The sequence below is a fragment of the Barbus barbus genome (assembly GCF_936440315.1).
Source record: "Barbus barbus genome assembly, chromosome: 11".
Classification (NCBI taxonomy): domain Eukaryota; kingdom Metazoa; phylum Chordata; class Actinopteri; order Cypriniformes; family Cyprinidae; genus Barbus; species Barbus barbus.
Window position 1 is genome coordinate 4152495 of NC_136739.1, and position 17942 is coordinate 4170436.

General features: G+C 37.1%; 1 protein-coding gene across 1 annotated transcript in view; it reads left to right on the top strand.

Moving 5' to 3' along the window:
• Positions 1 to 7752: 7752 nt before the first annotated feature.
• The window catches only part of LOC306876884 (unconventional myosin-XVI-like), a gene marked incomplete at both ends in the record, with an annotated part of 162128 nt that continues 151938 nt past the window's right edge, over positions 7753 to 17942 (top strand). The window contains one exon of the mRNA XM_079428326.1: positions 7753 to 7780. Coding sequence (XP_079284452.1) covers positions 7753 to 7780 — 28 coding nt within the window. The remainder of the gene's footprint in view (positions 7781 to 17942) is intronic.

Sequence of the window (17942 nt, forward strand, 5' to 3'; positions counted from 1 at the left end):
AGAGGTTTTGATGTAGTTATGGCATGTCCTTCATACTCATGATCAGTGTTTGGTTTATTACTGTAGTAGCCTCTTCGCCCAAAGACAGCGAAAGGTCTGTGAGACTGACAGCTGTTGATAAGGGTGTTTTTCCATGCTAGTGACAGCTTAATACATACTCCAAGACTCATACCACCTCTCATCATCAGGAAATAGGGTAATTTCTCTCTCCCATATGCTTTCTCTCGCTCATCTCTGTTCCTCCCTCTTGGTCTTGACATTTACCTCAAATGACACCCCTCTCTCTGATCCTTTATTGGTCTGACAGAGGAGACCCGTTTTCCTCCCTCCGCTTGACTTTCTCTCATCTCTCTCAACTTGAAGGTCTGACATTTCTCATAGCGCACAGATGGAGAGAAACATCACATCTCATTTCTCTGGGTCCTGACTCACTGGCACAGACAGTACTCTTCTGTGACCTTTGACCAAGGTGGACTCAAGTGCACTGACTGGCAGAGACATGTCAGCTTGCTCATCTTCCTTTTGTCATATGTGAATGGATTTTTTTTTTTGTTAAAAATAAAAGGAAAATTGAAACAATGCATGCAGTCATGCTCATAAATGTACTTTTCCTTCTTTTTTCATAGCTTTATATACTCCTTGCAAAAGACGTTTAGAAATTTTAGAGAGATAAAATCATAAAAAAGGAAAAAAATGAAAAGCCCTGAAAAAACTCCATACACAAGACAAAATAATCACTAAATGTACACAAATTATTCCGTTCAGAATGACTCACGCACAACTATCACAAAAGCTACAGTCATTAATCAAGTTTCCATCCAGATTTGTTATCGACAAAGAGATATGCGTTAAAAAAAAACTTTGAGAAATTTGCTATCTACAGCCTGTTTCCATCCAACTGGCCTTTTACCGATAAAATGGTGTGCGTCATGACGTCATCCCTAAAAAAACTAATTGTCGCATAAGTTTTGGTGTATCGCAAAAAAAATGTTGCCCTTGAGCTGTTTCCATACATAATTTATCCTTTTGAGTAAATTATAGACTAGGCTAGCTCTTCTTCATCCATTTGAAACAAAAAAAAGCCTATATTAAATTGTATAGGCCTACACTGTAAAAAATGATCGTGATTTTAACGGTAAAAAACTGTGAAAATGCTACGGTAAAAACCTGTTACATGGTTAACGGAAAGTTCCTGTAAAAATTACAGGGAAAAACTGTAAAATGACGTTCCCATAATTCCCTGAGTTCCATTTCAAATTCTGTTTGAATTTGACGTTTTTTCTTTGAAATAACTGTTTCTTCTTAGTTTTTTCTTATCAGTTATGTTTATTAGGGTTGTATGTTACATCTAATGTTGTTAAATTAATGTTTATAGCATATTTCAGTTTAATGAGTCTCACCATGATGGTGTTTAGTGCTTGTGTGAATGGCACTGTGCACCTTCTGTATATGCTATTGTTTAAAAGTTACTTGTGATCATGTGACTTTCTCATCATCACCTGCATTTGGTGGTTATCAGTGTATTTCTAAGGAACAAAACAGATTTCAATACTTTAATATGTTGGTATATTAAGATTATATCAGTTAAAGAAATTACGGTATTTAACTGTAAATTTAAGTTAAAACTGTAAAACCTAAAACGTTGCTACCGTATTTTTACGGTAGAATTCTGGCAACCACAGCTGCCAGTTTTTTACTGTAAATTTTACGGAATGTTTTTTACAGTGTACATAAAATAATTTTTATTAAGTGTCATGAGTTTTTTTGTTTGTTTGTTGTTTGTACTTTGTTATAGACTAGATAGATAGGCCACTGTTGATAATCAAGCAATGATCATAAACAGTTGCAGTTGTTTTATTATAATTTTTCTGATTAACGTTTATAGGAAATGTTAATTCCGGTTATTTTATTTCTCCTAACCGACTGTCGTTCAGCCATATTCACCGTTAACTGACAAGATTATGTTAAATTACAATTAAATTAAATTTAAATTGATAGGTGGCTTGACCCATTACAAATACCTTAATTTGTTTTGCAGGGATTCATTTTATACACGCAAAAAGCAGCATAAACAACATGAACGTGAGGATTCACGCACCTGCAGCGCTTCTGCGAACGGAGAAAAACAAAAGCTTTTATATATAAAAGAAACATGCCCATATGCAACATATATTTTTCGAAATAATTAATGAATTAACAAAACGAAAGAAAAAAAACTGCAACAATTAACAGCCTATATGCAGAATTTCGGTTCATTTTTATGATGCACTCTTGAGAAAGCAGCAGTTTTCCTTTATTTCACAAAAGTATGTTTTGTTTTTTTATTGTGAATGTAGCTACACAAATAAAATAAATATTTTGAATAGTTTTGAATAATGTCTTACTCTTATATGACCACAAGAGTAGGAGTAGGTTAGTGCAAGTTGTTTCCACTTTTACAAGGAAAAAAAACTAAACAAACAAAAAATATAAAATACACAAGCTATCGTGCCTGCGCCTCACGTGCAGTTAAGCATAGCCTCCACAACGCAGCCTGTTCATGTCATAATAAAATATTGAAGAAACATGAAAAAAATATTTTATTCCCCCTCACTCCACAACAAATCATTTAAATTTAACGGTAGAAAGAACTCAGAACAAAACAAGAATAAAAATATAAGAAGCTAACGAGCCAAAACGAATTAATTGAAACTTTTGTACTTTACGTTCCAATATACATGTAAAACAAAATGTGCTTGTCATAATATCACGGGGTTATGGTGGTCAAGCTGAAAGGCATGGACTACAGGTTATTTAAACTAAACAGTGCACTGTAAAAAAAAAATAATCATAATCATGTAAACGTACTAACACCAAATTAAGATAAGTATGTTTGAGAGGTAACTCGTCTTTTTCTTACCATGTATAAAATAATTTTAGATACAACTGAATAATATGAATATGATTTAATGCACTTTTGAACTACAGGGAAACGGTGCTTTAACGTGAGCAACACCATGAACATGGACGCTGCCTATAGGCTAATTCATATAATAATTTATTTAAGTTAAAGCCCCTTTTCTCGACAAAAAGTGTTTCCAAACAAATTTTTGGGACATTTGAATATCGATATGGAATTTATGCGCTAAAGTTAAACGGAAAAAGATTTTGTCGACATGTGAGAAATTTAATCGATAATTGGCATTTCCATCAGCTATATCATAAATATTTTAAAGCGCTAAATATTTTTTCGCAAATAAATCCTTGGATGGAAACCTGGTTATTGATGCTTGAGGTGGCAACACACAACATTCAAAATCAAATGTATGTAAACTTTTGAGCCGGAAAACGTATTATTATTCTGTCTTATGGTTAGTTTTGTATGTGTGGAGGGGCCTCTCTCAAATTCTTTGCTCTCTAACTACCGGGTGATTCTGGCTGGTGAGAGAAAATGGGGTTAAGGGTCTTTTGTCCCCTCAAGTGATGTATAATCTCTATTGCTCATCCATGAAACGTGACCTTCTCTGAGATCACATCCATGGGGGAAGATGTCTACCACCCCTCCTCTGAGCATCTCTTATGCTTTTATTTCTGTTTAGTAAATCTCTATTGTTTGCTCACACTTACATCTAATTTACAAATGACTATTTCACCCAATATTTGTGTGTACTTTTTATTTTTATGCATTGTAATGTCACAATGAAATAGAAGTAGTGACAGCAATCTTCTATTGTGCTGTACAGAGTAGAATATCGAAAAAGAAAACACATGCAGCCGGTTGTTGATTGGATTTTGAGATGTGGTCGTTACTCAAAAATGAATGTGAGCTTGTACGTAAAGTGCAGGGTTTAAGTGGACTAACTTTTCACTGTAATTTTATGAAATTTTGATTAAAAATGATTAGAACATTTGACACCTTAAAATAAAGTGGGTCACTTTATTTTAAGGTGTCCATAATACAGAGTAATTACCTAGTTAAGTACTTAGTAGTAGCTGTTGTACTTACATGAAATAAAATGTACTTACCATGTAACTAAGTTATGTAACAGCCTGTACTTACAGTTTGTAATTATATAGATGTAATAGGCAGCTACTGCTACACATATGTAACAGGCCGAGTCCGTTACACAGCTACTTGTGTAACCAAAAGATTGTTACATGTGTTGCAGACATTATACAACGTAATTACAAATGTAAGTACACAGGCATAAGCTACTTAAAATAAAGTGTTTCAAGATTGTACTTAAGTGTACTTCAAGTGTATCTTATTCAGCTGCTCCTTAGTTTGATTTAACCCACCAGTACACAGCTTAAATACATGTAATACCTTTCTAATTACATTAAAATTACAGAATATTACACAGGCATAAGCTACTTAAAATAAAGTGTATCAAGATTGTACTTAAGTGTACTAGTAGCTGTGTAACAGACTCGGTTTGTTACATATGTGTAACAGTAGCTGCCTATTACATCTATATAATTACAAACTGTAATTACAGGCTGATCAATAACTTAGTTACATGATAAGTACATTTTATTTCATGTAAGTACAACGGCTACTACTAAGAACTTAATTAGGTAATTACTCTGTATTATGACACCTTAAAATAAAGTGTTACCGATTATTCTTTATTACTTATTAAGATAAACTTAAGAACATATAAGTATACTCAACAGTGCTATTTTGGGACACCATGGATATGAATTAAATGTCTTTTTAACATTCTATCTCTGTATTTTAAAAAATTTATTTAGCTACCACTTGTAGTACACTTGAGTATACTGGTGTATAAAAAAATGGGTTGAAGTGTACTACAAGTGGTATCTAAATAAATTTTTTAAATAAAGAGATAGTATGATAAAAGCACATTTAGTTAATATCCATTGCATCCCACTTCTTTTTGATCTTTATCTTAAGAAGTACTAATAAAGAATAATTTTTAGTATATTAACTACAAAATTTAATTATCACTTTAATAAGTACATTATGGAAGGGCACTTTTTTTTCACCTGGGGGAGTAGACACCAAGACAAAACACCAAGTTATGAAATGCCAAAGTTTTTTCTACATACTTACAATTTATTTTTTCCCCCACTCATTTTATTTTGTTGCAGTCTCTCACATGTTTCTGTCAGGTCATCTCTGTCGCCAGTGTCTCTAGTCACAAAGTGAATAAATTTAAATCAAAAGCTGCATTAAATATTCCTCCAGTCCATTCCTCACCCCACTCGTTCGTCTTTTTCCTTCATATCTCTATCTGTCATCCACCCTTCCATCTGTCTTTCCCCCATACTGCTTCTTTTTCATTCCTTCTGCTCAAGGGCGCTGGGTGAGCGCATCTGTTGCAAATGATAGCAGCGAGAAAGACGCATCCTTTCAAATGCGTCCCCTCACCATAATAATTATTTATCAAGTTTTTTTTATTTAGTAATATGGTCATGATAAGTAATGATAGAACTGCTTCCACACCAACTACCATCACTCTGACATGTTATTTTGAAGCATACTGTGTATGGTGCATGTGAATAAGTTAATTATCTGTGTAAATGATGTAAATATGGATTAGAGTCTTTTGGATTCATTGGATTTGGGTTTTATGATATTTTGAATCATTTAAGACTCCCCGGTTAGAACATTGTTGCAATATCCAGCGTATGAATTTTACTGCAAACGAGTCCTGGTACCCCGAGCAGATGAAGTAAGAGAAGGGTTAAATCTGTGACCTGGATACACATGACAGGCTTTATTTTTGTCTCTTTCTCCATTTCTCTTGCTCTCACGGTTGTTTTTTCATTTCAAAAAGTGGAGTTTATGTGTGGGTTCCTGTGGAGGTGTTTGGCAGGAAGACAAAGATATGCAGACATTCATGTACAGTCATAACCACATACACTCCAACACACACTGAACCAGATTCACTGGTCAAAATGGTGGTGGAAATGCAATGTAATCAGTCTGATGTGCTTTACACGACCAAATTTGCAGACCTTGCATGGTTGGTAATTTCTTGTGCATGCATGAAGGTGTTAACCCAGTGCAGAAGGGAGATGTAACTTAGTAATTTGTGGCCAGTTAAACACTATTGCTGAGCAGTTAAGCTGTCAGGACTCCGTTAACACTGAGAGCGCGTAATGAGACACAACAGAATATGCCCTTTATCATGAATGATACTGCATTCTAGGGTGTTTTGCTCCTGCATTCTGTCTGTGCTGTTTATTTAAACTTGTTGGTTTCTGTACAATATATGTCTCAGACAGATTTATCACTATTTATTCAGCGTTTCATGAGGTTGAAATCACATTAAAAGTAGTTTCTGAAATATAGATGTCTCATTGCTCATATCTAAGCCAAGCTTTAAAAAACTTACAGTGTACTCTACCAACATTTCAATGGTTCAGAAAAGATGAATCACTCTCTGACCAACAGAGATTTCAATATTTGAATTCCCTCTCGATATTTCAGTCGTACTGCGTCGTAAGAAGCTGTATGGGAAAAACTTTGATATCCCACAATCCTATGCGTTCCATTCCGTGACGGTTGAGCTAAAACAATAAAGATGGCATCTGAAAGTTGCATTTGGTGGTCAGTTTGTGTATAAATGTATATTTATTTTGCACTTTCTATGTTATTTCTAGCGTGAAATTAGTATTAGAGTAATTAAATATTTGTTTAGTTATCACCAAAACTCTGTTGTAGACAATTAAACCGTTATGCTGCATCAGAAGCCTGTCCGAAATCAGTTTTATGAGGTGCCTTTGTGCAAAAACGCTGCCTGCAAAGTCATTACCTCATAAGGCAGCAAATCAGCTGTGTAAGTTTTCAGATGCAGCCCATATCTTATCTCAATTCTCACAAAGATGCTGTGTGCTCGCGTCCTTCTGAGTTTGTTCTTTCAAGGAAGCCTGGCAAGACCGGTCTCCACAAGAACACAAGTGTCCATTGCGTTCTTGGAATTGAGAAACAACCATTAGCTACTTCCAGTACTTCCACAGTTTCAAGCAGACTATTAACACTGAGATGAATGGAAACTGTAACGGATTATGTAGATTTATCCAGATCTCTTTGCCCATCACTTCATTATGCCAAGATGTTAGGACATGAAATACAAATATTTAGTGTGATTGTGAATTCAATACATTATTTTTTTAATTTACAAGCTAACTGCCATCATATAAAAGCTAATAATAATATGCTTTCATTCAAATTTCCGTTAACCATTCGATATTTATTTCCCGCGTCGCATCTCGTGCTTCCAGAGTACCTTATAGCCGCACTGCAGTAACTTACCTCAGAGCTCAGACTCTCTCTCCCTCAATCTAAACCCAACATTTATCCACTCGCCTCCCTCTCCTATATCCTTCCCCAAACCTCCTACCTCCTCTCATCTCTACCTTCTCCATCCTCACCATCAGCCTCTTCCGCTCTCTTTCTGAGGCGCGTGTTTCTGTGTGCAGCGGTGGGCGGAGTTAAGGCCGCGTCAATCAGCGGCGCTACAATAGCACGTGTGGCGGTCATGGTCATAGAGAGGCTCCGCGGAGTCGACGAGACTAGAGGCTGCCGATAGGAGAGCGAGCGAGCGAGCGGTCACCTTATCCATCCACCGCTCCTCCTTCACTACTACAACCACAACCGGCTCTGCAACCCGATCGCCCTTTAATAATGCACGGGGAGATGAAGCGAATATCAGCTGCCGGGCTCTGAATGATGTATCGCACCGGTTACTTCAGCACCGCACCGGAGAGACTGAACCTGTAGCTGTGTGATACGCGGAGAAAATGTCACACTATCATTTCATCAAATGCTGTGAGTAATGAGCCGCGCGAGAGAGGCGTCTTTCCTTGCATGCATCTGCCCATGATGTCATTTCGCCAATGATGTCATTTTGCTGGAGAGAGTGATTGAGAGGCAGGAGGAAGATATGTGTCTGATGGAGGGTGTGTATCTGCATGCAGGTCAAGGCAGCAGATATTAATCAGAATTCGTGGGTGCTTATTGCATGTGAATGCAATAAAACACTAAATGCATGTACGCATACAGTGCATTGAGAGCGGATGATGAGCTGTCAGGATTGGTTTTGGTGACTTCTGTGCATGTGTGTGCATGTGTGAAGTTGCAGCAGGATGCAGCAGTGTGAAAGTTGACCAGTGGCTCCTGGATCTGCTGCTGCAGGTGTGTAGGAACCTCCTGAGGGAGTCTGCTCGCTTTCAGACAGTCTGACAGCCCCTGCAGGATCCCTCTCTGGTGTGTATAGCTTTGTATTTGTGGTGGGCGTGTGGTCGTGAACACACCTGTACAAGAGAAAGTGTCAGGTAGGATAATGGAGAGAGGGAAGGAGAGTGTATTAGACTGAAACGGATGTAGCGGATGGAGATGCTGATGTGGGAGAAGGTGGTAATCAGGAAGCATTTGTGTTGCCAGCTGCAGATGAAAGGCAGTTGTTAAACTCGTCCTTTCGCCACCCGTCTCTTTTCATCTTTATTCAGAGTCTCCTACATCTCTAATGTTTTTTTTTCTCTGTATATTTTGCTCATTTGAACACACACCCACACACCCCTCTGTCGCTTTTAGTGGATTATATTATGCTTTTGCTCTGTTTAATAATGTTTTTGTTTGTTTGTTGCACTTACCATGGATCGAGTACAAACTGGATCCAGAAAAATTATTTTGCATAACCTATACAGAAAATATTGTTGTCAATCTCAGGAGGTCAAATAAATATTTATAAGCTATTTTTCCCAGTTATTTTATGAGATTTGCGACCCTGTTAATATTTGGGGCATGTCTGTGTAACCAGTTGCAGACTAAATTGATAAATTTAGATGTGACTGCTTTCTAGTTTGGATCAAAAGGTGGTTTGCAGATTGATAATTTTATATTTCCCATTTATTTAAGACAAATGTTAACTTAAATGGACAAGATTGGGCTTGATGATTTGCCAACACTAACATTTTTGTGGAACAAGTTGTCGCACTGCACAAAGTTTCCAAATTATGTTATTTTCTATGTTAATTTTAATATGTTTTAATAATAATATATATATATATATTTTAGTAGGCCTATTATAATATTGGGGGACTGCAGCAACAGGGTTGAGCTGAAAATGCTGAAATAAACATGCATTTTTTGTTATTAAAATGAGTTGATAGTTCAATTTATTTATTTTTATTGTATAAAATTAAAGTTATTTAGTAAACTGAATATTAGTTTAAAGTATTGTAAAATGTATTGTTTGATACAGTTGAGAAGGCATGACAGTTCAATCGTACAGACATTTGATATATCTACTTTAGTTTTTTTGCACTACATAATTTGATAAAACTAGTAATGCACCAACATTTCGGGACCCTAAAATATTAAGTTGAAATGATAAAAGTATATATATAGATTTGTGCCTCTAATAATTTACTAAGAGTAATAGACAAAGTGTATTGCATTCATGGAAAGTGCCTTGTGCTATCACTTACTCCTCTCCTCTCCTCTCCTCTCCTCTCCTCTCCTCTCCTCTCCTCTCCTCTCCTCTCCTCTCCTCTCCTCACCTCTACTTTTCCTTCCTGTGTGTTTGAGAGGACAGAGACTCAACGGTGGCCAGTGCCAGAGGCAAACAGTGAGAGAATGCGCAAGGTCGCGCACTCAGGTGCAAAGCCAACAGAACATTGTGTGTGTGTGTGTTTCTGTAGAGCGTGTTTGTGTGTTTATGCGTGTGACTAGTGCACTTCTCAGATCCCCCTCAAGGTTTGAGATCTAGTACAGGAGACAAGTGCATGCTTATGGAAATCTTTCACATTTGGGTTTGTCTGATCCCATCAGTCTTGTGAGAGGGAAGAAAGAAGAGATTTTTACAGTCACTGCATGCTCTGTGTGTTCACGAAGTTGAGTGTGTTTATGTTTGAAAGACAAAGAGAGAGTGCTCTCTTTCTAATTTATGCTTCCCTATTCCCCTGCCTCTTATATTAACAGAAGCTTGTACGATACTCCAGTGTAAATCAATACCTGACAGCCTGGAAGCGGAGACACAGAAGCAACTAAGAGAAAGAAGGAAACCTCACCCATCTTCCTCTCTATCCCATCACTCCTGCCATTCACTACCTCTCTCTCCGTGACTTGTTCAGTCACACACGAGTGACATATTTTGGAATCAATCAGAGGTGTCACCAACTCAGCCAGTACCCATGACACACTGCATGTGTGTGAATTTCAGTATTGTACAAAATAGACTACATTTGACAGTAGTAGTGAATACACTTTTGAGATTATTTTATAAATGTTGATAATAAAACTATCGCGAAATGACGGCGTTTCCATTATGCGACTAAAACATAATTTTTTCCCTCGCGATAAGTCATGGTGACAGATGCTGGTAGGTTTTTGGTATATTGCGGCCACTGCACTAGCCATTATTTTGTATTGAATGAGATGTAGATGTGAATCTTTTGCGAAGAAGCGCGGAGAGCGTCTTCTGGGACGATTCTGAAATGTGGCTGGTATAAACCCGAGAGTGGCTGCGTCGGAGCCGTAATGCGCTGTAGATGTGTGCAGTGTAAATAAGGGGTTATCCAAACATTAATGGCATTGAAATCTGCTTATACTTGAGAGCGGCTACGTATAAGGTGTTTCTTGGAGGTTATGTCATGATCATGTGATTTATTTTTTTTTGCAAAATATCAGTTTTGCAAAATATTCCTTTATTTTAAATTGCCTAAAAAACCACCTCAAGTGAGCATAAATACTTTTTTGCTATATATATAAAAATATCCATAAGACTGAAATTGCAAAATGAAAATAGGTATATGTTTCCATTGGGCCTATTTTCATTTTGCAATTTCAGTCTTATGGATATTTGATCATTGTGTTTGTGTCTTTTTAGCATGACATTGCAAACTAAAAAATGTGATGCTCAAGAGAAAACTTCAACTTTTAAAAAAACGCATTGTGTTTTATGCAAAAATTCATATCACAAAAATTTAATTCACTTTATAATGCAAGGTCAAATCTTTTGGATACATTACAATATTTTTTTTAAAATAATTTTAGTTTTCTTTTTTTTTTTGGCCCTACCTGTTTACAAGACAGGCCTCATATACAATATCTCTGTTTAAAATTATTTCCTCCCCAAGCTGAATTTTCCATTTGCTTTTACTGTTAGTAGTACCACATTTTACCTGTTGAGTTTCGAATGGTCTTGTGCTAATTCATCTTTGCAAAAATCAATTGTGATTAATTAGATAAAATCGCAAAAGCAATTATATTTTTTTTCCTGCTGGGACAGCTTTAATGCTTTCCACATTTGGATATTTTGCCAGACCGTAGCAAAAAACTAGTGTTGATGAAATCCAACTTGTTGTGTGCATCTGGGCTAAAAAAGTTGTGATTGAACAGTCACTACAGTCAATGGCCAACTTTTGCGCCTGCGACTTGCGATTGTCTGTATCAGCAGGTGGCAAGTCTATATTTGTTCAGAAAAAAGACACCGAAAATAGGACTGCGGATATACAAACCATAAATAAATCAGCACTTGCCTACTATTTTGAATATGAATCATGTCAATCACTTTCTTCATTCCAGACAGCCATGCCATTATGAAAATATGTGTATTTGGCATGCTCAAGTAGGATGACGTAAAATGTTGTAAGATGTCAGATTGGTGTGTCATGGGCTTTATACTGTACCTACTGTAGATGGCAGGAGTGGTGGGACCAACTCCAAACATCTGAAGACAGGCAATAATGGTTCAAAATATCTGCCTTAACTAGAAAAGCTTTGAGTGTTTGTGTAAGCACGTACAGACAGATCTGCTTCGTAAGCCTACCACACACTGGAATCAGATATGCGTGATTAGACGTAGATCAAATATCCTTAAATCGGACACATCTCGGATTTAAAACCAAATTCGAAAGTGGCTCAGATTGGATGGTTGAATAACTGATCTTGTGCGTTTTTAAATGTATGCAACAATATCCAATCTGGGTCAGATGTGAGTAAAAAAAATGTGTAAACGGAGCCCTGTTTACATTCTTAATGCACTTTCGTAGTCTACATTCTCATGGCCCATTCATGGACAACCCTGGACTATTGGGGTAATGCTAATCAATAGCCAACCTGCTATTTAGCCATTGTTGTTGTCCAGGGGTTCCCAAACTCGTTCCTGGAGTCTCCCCAACACTGCACATTTTGCATGTCTCCTTTATCAATCACACCTGATTCAACTCATCGGTTCATTAGTAGCAACTCCAAGACCTGAAATGTGTTGGGGAGGCTCCAGGAACGTGTTTGGGAACCCCTGTTGTAGGCAATCCAGACTTTCTAAATCCTGTTCTTAAGTCTAGCTAGTCTACCCAGTGGTTACAGGTGTTGTAAGTTAATTTTTTTTTGTTAACTGCATATATCCAGACTACCTGACTGATATCACTTAAATAAGTGTTCATTAGGATTAAATGATATTCCCTTGATGGTGAATTTAAATGTCCCAGTCAACGTTGAAGCCTCAATGTCCCAGTCAACGTTGAAGCCTCAATGTCCCAGTCAACATTTAGCTCTCACTGCTTTCTTGTATGTAACACCCACTTCTCACAATCAATTGCAGATGGGTAAAATCAAGTTCTTCCCTTGTTTCTTTCTAGTCCTGTTCCACTCTGAAATGCATCGCACTGTAGACAAAAAATAGGTAGGACATGCTATTTCAGCAGAGGTCTATGTCTGTAACGAATTTTGCCGTGTGGGTGAAGGCTGTGTTTGACTTAATGCAGTCCTCTATAAAACGGTTATGCACTTTCTTAGTGTAGGCCATAAAGAAGCCAGTAAGAAACAGACAGCAATGAATGAGGTCAAGAAGAAACTGCTGGAAATGTTGGTGATTGAATGGTTGAATATAAAACATGGGTGGATGGGACTGTAAAGAGGCTGTAAAAAGGGAACGAAAAAGGCTGATGGCTTTATTAGACAGACAGAGAGTTTAAAGGAACGACTGCAATGGAGAACAGCTGAAGAAAGAGACGAAACCGAGACAGGATTCAGAGAAATACAGGAGTTCATTCCTGGTTCACTCAGTCTCATGCTGGGACTAGCAGTAAAGCAGCATCTCATTTCTGCCCTTTGGCGTATGCAACTGTTCTACTAATATCCGAAGCCAAACTGCTTTCTGTTCCTCACCACTGGAAATTTATTTGACTAATTATGCAGATAAGCAGTCATACAGTACTTCTGCCTTGGTTTGCACTACTATACTATACTATTTAAGTTGAAGGAATAGTTCACCAACAAATTAAAATTTAGTTGTTTCTTTCTTCTGAGGAACAGATATTTTGCAGAATCTCCTGGCTCCTGTTTTTCCATATAATGAAATTAAAAGTGAAGGGGGGCTGTCAAGCTTAAAAATAAATGTCATGAAAACTGTACACACGGCTTATGTGTTTAGTTAGTATTCCAAATCTTGAAGCCAAATGATGGCTTTAAAGGGCTTACATGTAAGGATTTTAGATTAAAAATTCATGTTTAAAATGAGTTATTTTTAAATTATTTATTTTATAATATTTAATATTTAAATCTGAATGTTTTTTCTTTTTTTTTTTTTTTTTTTTTTTTACAAATTATTTATTTTTCAATCTGCTCATAGTTAACCCATTTAAACCCACCGGCAACTATAGTTGCCACAGATTATAGTTGTCATTTTCCTTTTGTAAGTATATTTATAAATGTCATCCATGTTTTATGTCTCAATGACATGCAAGCAAACAACCAAATATAGGATTTCAAGGGAAAAAAAAGATATTCACTTCCTTCCTGTCAACTTCCTACCCCTACTTCCAGTAGGCATGGCGACGGCAAACCCTCCCAAAGAAATACAATTTTCAGTATTTTTTGTTGACATATGTATATCTACATAATCATGAAGGTCTGTAGAATCATCCAAACAAAACAACTCTTACAAGAGAGTATAGTTTTTTGTATACTTAGTCAAAAGTCCAAGTGGCAACTATAGTTGCCGGTAGGCAAATTACTTGTAATTACATATCATGGGGAAATGGTGTATACTGTGTTGATAGTTTAATAAATCAAGGATATTGGTCTTGTTTAGTGCTTTTTGCTTTCATAATATCCCACCTAAAACATAACTTAAAGCATGGGATCAATTGCTGTAGATTATCTTTTTCTTCCTTTAATGATATTGTGTCTTGTAAAGGGCAAAATATTGAGGCCCCTTCATCCAGTTTTGATGTGTTTCATTCTAATTGGTCAAGGACCCTAATCCTTCTTATGACTAGTAGCTTATGATTCCATTATAATGTTGGAATTCTGACAAATAATGAGTTTACATTTACATTATTATATGAAATCACCTACTACAGTCAGCCAATGAATACTATAGGCCTAAAAAAAAAATAATTTTCTGTCAGGTATACCTATTTTATATATATACTGGCATATATATTTATATGTTTTTTTTTTCTTCATTCTATTCATTTTTATTTACATTTTAATACACAATGACCTTTTGGGGCAACTTAATGGCTGCACTTTGTTCTGTACTATGTTCCACCACTTTAAGACAAATGGATTTGCTGTTTGTTGTGTTTTCATATTCAAGAGATTATAGGCTAGATGCAGCTTTTTTGGGTTCGCATCGAATGCTCTGCAAATTTTATACATAATAAATTTGGTAATAATAAAGATTGATCTGTTGAAAGCAGTTATATTGAGTTAGAATGCCAAATGTTCCCCTCCTATTCAAATTTTACATTGCATACTGCTCCCCAGGTGCCGCAGAATAAATGGCTGCCTACTGCTCCAGTGTGTATTCAAGGTGTGTGTGTGCGAACTTTGGATGGGATAAATGCAGAGCACTAGTTCCGAGTATGAGTTACCATACTTGGCCACATGTCACGTCACTTTGACTTTACAACATATTTGCCACACATGGCAAAACATTGTTTTGTTTGTAACTATCAGTCTAATTCTTGCTGATGCTGCCATCACAATTCATTTTAGCAGTTTTGACAACCTTATTTTTGTTTGCCAGCTCATTTTACCTACAGTATAGCTGACACATGCAAGACATGCAAACATAATGAATGATAAAAATGGTCACCTTTGAGTGAACTGTTCCTTTAACTCTGCCTATAGCCTTTGTAGAACCACAGACAGAGCATTTTACCACACTTGTTCAGTGTACTCGGCATGCAACATGCAACGTTATGTTGTTGTGCTCCTATCGCGACCACCACAAATGATTCGTAATGCCTTCCAAGTCTTGACCTACATTGAAACTATTGCTTGTTACCAATAGCCAGATGTGTTCCATTCAGGCACTCCAATTTATTTCTCAATTTTACTATCCTACTTTGCGAGACATGCATCAGCTCCTAATCTCCCTTCATAGTTTCTCTAAATGGGACTGCAAGCCATTACCTTTGCCAGGCAGAATGTAGTAATATTCCTCCGTGTGAAGATCCACATGATCTTCACTCTCTTGGCTGAGTTTGGATCATGCTCGTTTGATTCCGTGACTAAGAAATAGTGTCTCTGAGAAATATAGTTTCATATGAGCTCTGAGCCTGTGTTATACAGTCCTCTGATTATACTGTATGTGCTGCCATGCTACTGTCCCACTGTCCCACATATCTGTGGCTCACTGATAGCAGGCTGAGGGGGAGATGAAAGCTCTCGGCTAATTCTCTTTGTTAATGGAATTGCGTTCATGCTTCCTCTCCGTGTGTGTTGGGGGTGTTTTCTGGGAATGTTACACTGACTTCAGCTTATGGCTGAGTCTTGTGGATTCTGTTCAAGGCTTTAAACAAGGAAAAATGTTTTCCAAAGCCATGTTGAGTGGAGCTGTGGAAATCCCTATTGCTCTTAGTGTGTCTGATATTGCTGTGCGTTTGAAGGGCAAATGTTCACGGCACTGCATTTAAATCTCTAGGCTTTGGAAGTGCAGCAATTAGAGCACTTGAGGAGCTGCAAGTCTTAGAGAAGACTGAAGGTGAAAAAAAGGTTTTCTCAATTCTCCTGATGCTTCACGTTGAGAATTGATGATATGAAATGGAGCTGTAGCCCTCTGTGTGGTACCAAATAAATGCACATTATGGATGTTGTCAGATGTTAGGTGAGAGCTCAGGAGTGTGAAGACCTTATCTGGTTCCTCTGAGGTGTGCTGTAGCCCTTCTTTCTAAAGTGTGCGTTCCTGGGGAGAGACAAAGAAGATAAGCTATGGAACTGATTTTAGGTTAATTGGATTCTTTTACAACCAAAGGCTTATTTAACTGCAGTGCCGGAGCTTATTTTAAAATGCCTTTAATCTTCACAGTCTTATCAGAGTAGAGACTGAGTCAGCACAGAGAGAGAGCCCGTCTGCTGCTTTCCTCAGTGAAGGAAACATTAGGAAGGAGAAAGGAACAAGATTGGAGGAGGGATGAATAATTCTGCTTCTGCATCCCATTCTGTTGCAGATCTTAAGAGGAGAGATGGCAAAAGTGTTTCTTGAAACTTGCAATGACTGATCTTAAAATATATCAGTGCCTTTGTTTTGTCTCAAGATGCACACCGTTAAGCACGTTTATAAAAATGACTTAAATGGCCTAATTGAACTATGGACTAAAGCCCTGTCTGTGAAACCGGGCCTTAGTCACTTTATTATTAATCTAAACATATGGAAAATATGATTAGGTATGCAATAGGAGGTATTTAACCATTAAACGGTTATATATCATTCACAATCCTCTTACACTTTGGCATGTTCTCTTTTGCCTTAAGTCAGTTGTGGTTTGGGATCATCAGTTTGTTTTTCTCACATTCTCTGTTTTTGTCTATTGTCCTGAGGATGTTTTTAACCTATAAACTGCCCTTCTGAAGTTCATGCGCTCCATATGCCACTTTGTTTAGTGTCTCACTCCTCTCTTCACACGTGCCCCACAGTGAAATACACAGTAAAGCAGACTATATGCAAATCTCCTCACTGAATGATGGCATATGTGTTCTTCAGTGTCCGTTTGTAACAGGTGTGATGCTGTAAGCAGATAGTTATCTCTCCCGGAGCAGATTGAAAGCATCAGTCATGCTCTCTTTCTCTCCTCAGCCGGTGTCTGATTATCATCACAGCTCAGAGCACAGAGTACAGATCCTCTCAACAGAAACATCACAAAAAAGCATTTTATTTTTCAGTACTTTTGTCTTGATTTCCAATAATACTCCTAAAAATCCATTAAACAAGATGCACAGTTTTTGTACCAAAAAAAACTAGCCTCGGCTTAAGTTCATAACCAGCTCAGCTAGCCAGTATTGAATAGTTTCAGAGAGCTGTTTTTCCCTTAGGGTCTTCTGACATCTGACTGTGGAAATATAATATATTTGACTTAAAAAGTTAATAGAAAAAGTTTCAGCTGTCTGGCTTTTTGTGCTTTTGGGTCTCTGGAAAAAGATTAGTCATTGTCTTTGAAGTTTAAGTAATGTTAATGCATTTTCTTCACGACTTGACCTAGAGATCCAGCAGAGCTCAGCAGCGGTGTTCCATTTTAATGGTTTAGGAGTCAAATTAGGTTCCTGAAACGCTACTTTCACTCACAGCTATAAAAGGTCCCCATACTCTATTACATCAAATTGCCTTTTTAAATGCTATGTGGCTGACCTCTTATGTCCTTAGAGACAAGGACTCGGAGGGTAGAGGAGCAGTTTGGACAGGTTTTGGAATATGCATTTTGAATTATAGAATTATAATTTATGTTGTAAGCATCACATTCCATGTACCATCTGTCTTCTAAGGCAGTGTTTTCCAACCCTGTTTCTGGAGGCACACATTTTGGATGACTCCTCATCTATTTTATCATAGAGTCTCTACTACCTTAACAAACTGATTCATTAAACCAAGTGTTTGATTAGGAGGATTTCTAAAAATTGGAAGTACTGTTGGTGTGCCTCCAGGAACAAGGTTGGAAAACACTCTATGTTTTATTTATTTGATATGTGTTGGTTAATTGTA